The 3,713-nt window shown below is 36.8% G+C and overlaps 1 protein-coding gene across 4 annotated transcripts in view; it reads right to left on the bottom strand.

Moving 5' to 3' along the window:
• Nucleotides 1–74: 74 nt before the first annotated feature.
• rtn1b (reticulon 1b) overlaps nucleotides 75–3,713 on the bottom strand; it is a 58,161-nt gene continuing 54,522 nt past the window's right edge. For all 4 annotated transcript variants that reach the window (NM_001328271.1, NM_001328270.1, XM_005160490.6 and 1 more), the window contains 4 exon segments: nucleotides 75–1,169; nucleotides 2,379–2,437; nucleotides 2,538–2,584; nucleotides 2,680–2,749. In NM_001328271.1, the coding sequence (NP_001315200.1) occupies nucleotides 1,127–1,169; nucleotides 2,379–2,437; nucleotides 2,538–2,584; nucleotides 2,680–2,749 (219 nt within the window). In that variant the 3' untranslated portion in view covers nucleotides 75–1,126.

Raw genomic sequence — 3,713 nt, 5'->3', positions numbered from 1 at the left:
ACAAGGCCATCAGCCAATCAGATTCAAGAACCAGACAGAACTGTAGTATAAAGATGAATTACCAGAACAGTGAATACATTTAAGAACATTTATTTTCAGCATTCAGTATTGAGTACATCTTAAGTGCAAATAGTTAAGAGTCAATGGCTAAAAGAATGAACAACACTTAGTTACAGAGTACAAAGATTGACAGATTCTTGCTGGCAATCACTCACTGAAGCTTCCTTCTCCTCCCTCTCTTTTGTTTGAATCATTTTCAAAAAAGAAATAAGATGACAGCACCTAAACATGAATCTCTGTAGCGGAGTCCTACAACAAAAAGGGAAAATACTGTAATGGTACAAGTGAGCTGACCATATCTAATCAGAACATTGCTAAATAGTTACGTTTGTGCCCAGAAATCATGAACCTCGGCAGATCCATGCGTCTAGCTGACATGACGGTTATGTTAATCATGTTTGCAGATATAGTGACGGAAGCAAAACAGCCCCACCCAACACCATACACACAAAAAGCTTTTTTGTTGCTGTTTTTGTCCAAGATGAGAGTGTCACTGGAGAGCAAAAAAGCTGGAGAGATCCTTTACAAACTACTGAGATTTCAGCACAGCTGAGAAAGCACACAAACTTTAAAAAAGAGAAAAAGAGAATTCATCAGCACTTGAGACTCTTGACTTCATGCACTTTATGAGCAACACATAAAAAAAAAGAAAGTCACATCTAGCCTTTTCGCCTGATTTGAATAATATAGTCTTAGGTTACATAGTAAGTTACTACAATTCATCGAATAGTTCTGACTAGATCCAGTTTTGACAAATGCATGTTTTGCTTTTTTTCTTAATTTCTTTTTTCTGTTTACAAGGCATGGATGGGACTTCTCCTGCACAGCTTTGCCATTGCTCTAGACGTCACAATGTGTACAAAGTAGAACTATGTTCCAGTGATGTTTGTGTGTGTCTTGTGTCTGGTGTGTGTTTGTGTGTGTGTGTGTGTGTGTGTGTGTGTGTGTGTGTGTGTGTGTGTGTGTGTGTGCGTGCATATATCTGTGTTCGTGTGTACAAAGAGAAATCATTCAGCTTTTCCTGTGACGGGATGGTCAGCAGATCACTCCCTCCTCCCTGTAGGGCTTATTCAGCTTTTCGTTTGGTCCCAGGAACCTTCTCCTGGATCCTGCAAAAAATAAATAAATAAAGAAACATTATATCATTGTCAGGATTATGATCAGTTTTGTGTGTTATGTTTTTGTGCTTCAACTAAGTTTAGTTCCAGATTAATCCTTGTTAGTTGCCGTATTAATTATTAGGTTCACCTGTGCCTCATTTAGTTGTTTACTCCATATACCTTTTTGCAGGTACAGTGAGACTCCACACGCTGCTGCGCGACTCATAATGCGCAGAACACAGAGAGCGCAGCACGATTTAAATGCATAAGCTGAAATAAAGTTCTGAAAAATAAAGTTCAGGAGTTAATTTGCTCGCGGTGAAATTATTTTCATTATATTTTTATTGAGGCATTTATTTTTATGCTTCTAGTGAAAGTTGGAGGCTAGTCAGAGCTACGTTTTTGGATCCTGATTGTTAGTTGATCCACAACATTTTGAAAATGTAGTTCTCAGAGAACAAACCATTATAAAAAAACTCATGATACTCATAACTGATACAGTACATCAGTTCAGTATGTTTACATGTATGTTACATAACTGCCCCCTGCTGGTCGTGTCTTTCTTGTGTTAGATCATTTCGTGCTATACCGCGCAGTACTGCAGCATTGCATGGGGTCACGTTCATTAACTTGCACATTCTCAGTAGCCACATCTGTATATATGTTTGTCATTTCAAGCCATGTTGTAATTACAAGTTGTATAAATTGTTTACATATAAAAATTCTTAATATAACAAGAGCTGTTTTTAGTTCTTCTTTTCATGTTGTGTATATTCAGGAGAGTTTTTGAATTAATAATTTTATTCACAGTAGAGGCCAATGATTAATCACATGGGTGTAATTTCTGCTACATCAGAGTTTATTTGGCAAATGGATTTACATTCCTCAATATCCTTATTTGTTTAACCCTTTTTTGCACAATTCCAAAACCACTTCATATTTTGAGAATTATTTGTATTCAAAATTTGCCATTTCCATCACTTCCTTTTATGCGATACTTCAAAATGCGCATTAACACAGGCTGATAAAAACCCAGCTAGTGAAGACATTCATGATGTTAAAATATTTATATTAAGACAAAATCCAATTATTGTGATCATTTAAAAAAATCTCATTCCATGAAAAAATGAGACAACATGTTTTTATCAAAAATAAAACTTTAGCATTGATGATGAAACATAATTCCTCTTATTCTATATTCTTAAAAGGACTGCTTACTTTGCTACCACAGAGTTGACTTGGGTCCTTATTAGGTCCACATACTGATCGATCTGTGCCTGGAGACAAAGAAAGATTATAAATATGAGTCACTGTGGTCATGCTGCTTATGAATAATACATAATGCTGCTGTCATGGTGACAAAGGTGCCACTCTGACCTGGTATTTCTCATAGACCACAGGCATTGAGAACATGCACACCACCACTGAAGAAAGAGGCAGCACAAATGTTAGAAGACAAGACAAAAGAAACCATTTAAATGTCAAATTGCAGGTATATATGGAACCAAATGCTTCTCACCCATAATAAGAAGAGTGAGGCCGTTGAATAGAGCTCCAACATAGGTCAACAACCACATCAGGACTGCAAACTAGAGTGAAATAAGCACAAGCACAAACTTCATTTACGCACATACACAGTATATATCCAGGTATCATATCATTTATGATGCATTTCTGTGCCAGCACACTGTAGAAGTATATTTACAGTGCATCTCAAGAGCTTCATAGCGCTTCACTTTTTCCACATTTTTTACATTACAGCCTTATTCCAAAATGGATTGAATTAATTTATTTCCTTAAATCTCTACACACACTACCCCATAATGACAATGTGGAAAAAATAATTTTTTAAATTGTTGCAAATTTATTAAAAATAAAAAACCTGAAAAATCACATGTACATACTGTAAGTATTCACACAGCCTTTGCTGAATACTTTGTTGATGCACCTTTGGCAGCAATTACAGCCTCAAGGGTTTTTGAATATGATGCCACAAGCTTGGCACACCTCTCTTTGGTAATTTTTGCCCATTCCCCTTTGCAGTACTTCTCAAGCTCTATCAGGTTGGATGAAAAGCGACGGTGTACAGCCATTTTAAGATCTCTCCCAAGATGTTTAATAGGATTTGGATCTGGGCTCTGGTTGGGCCATTCAAGGACATTCCCAGAGTTGTTGTGAAGCCACTCCATTGATATATTGACAGTGTGCTTTGGGTCATTGTCCTGCTGGAAGATGAACCGTCACCTCAGTCTGAGGTCAAGAGCACTCTAAAGCAGGTTTTCATTCAGGATGTCTCTGTACATTGCTGCATTCAACTTTCCCTCTATCCTGACTAGTCTTCCAGTTCCTGAAAAACATCCCCACAGCACTTTATGGATGGTATTAGCCTGATGATGAGCGGTGCCTGGTTTACATGTCATTTTTCAGGTTTTTTATTTTGAATAATTTTTTTCACATTGTCATTATGGGGTTTTGTGTGTAAAATATTAAGGAAAGAAATTAATTTAATCCATTTTGGAATAAGGCTGTAACATGTTTTGTTTGCTGACTGTT

The sequence above is a fragment of the Danio rerio genome, chromosome 20 (assembly GCF_049306965.1).
Source record: "Danio rerio strain Tuebingen ecotype United States chromosome 20, GRCz12tu, whole genome shotgun sequence".
Classification (NCBI taxonomy): Eukaryota; Metazoa; Chordata; class Actinopteri; order Cypriniformes; family Danionidae; genus Danio; species Danio rerio.
This window is presented reverse-complemented; position numbering and strand designations above follow the sequence as displayed.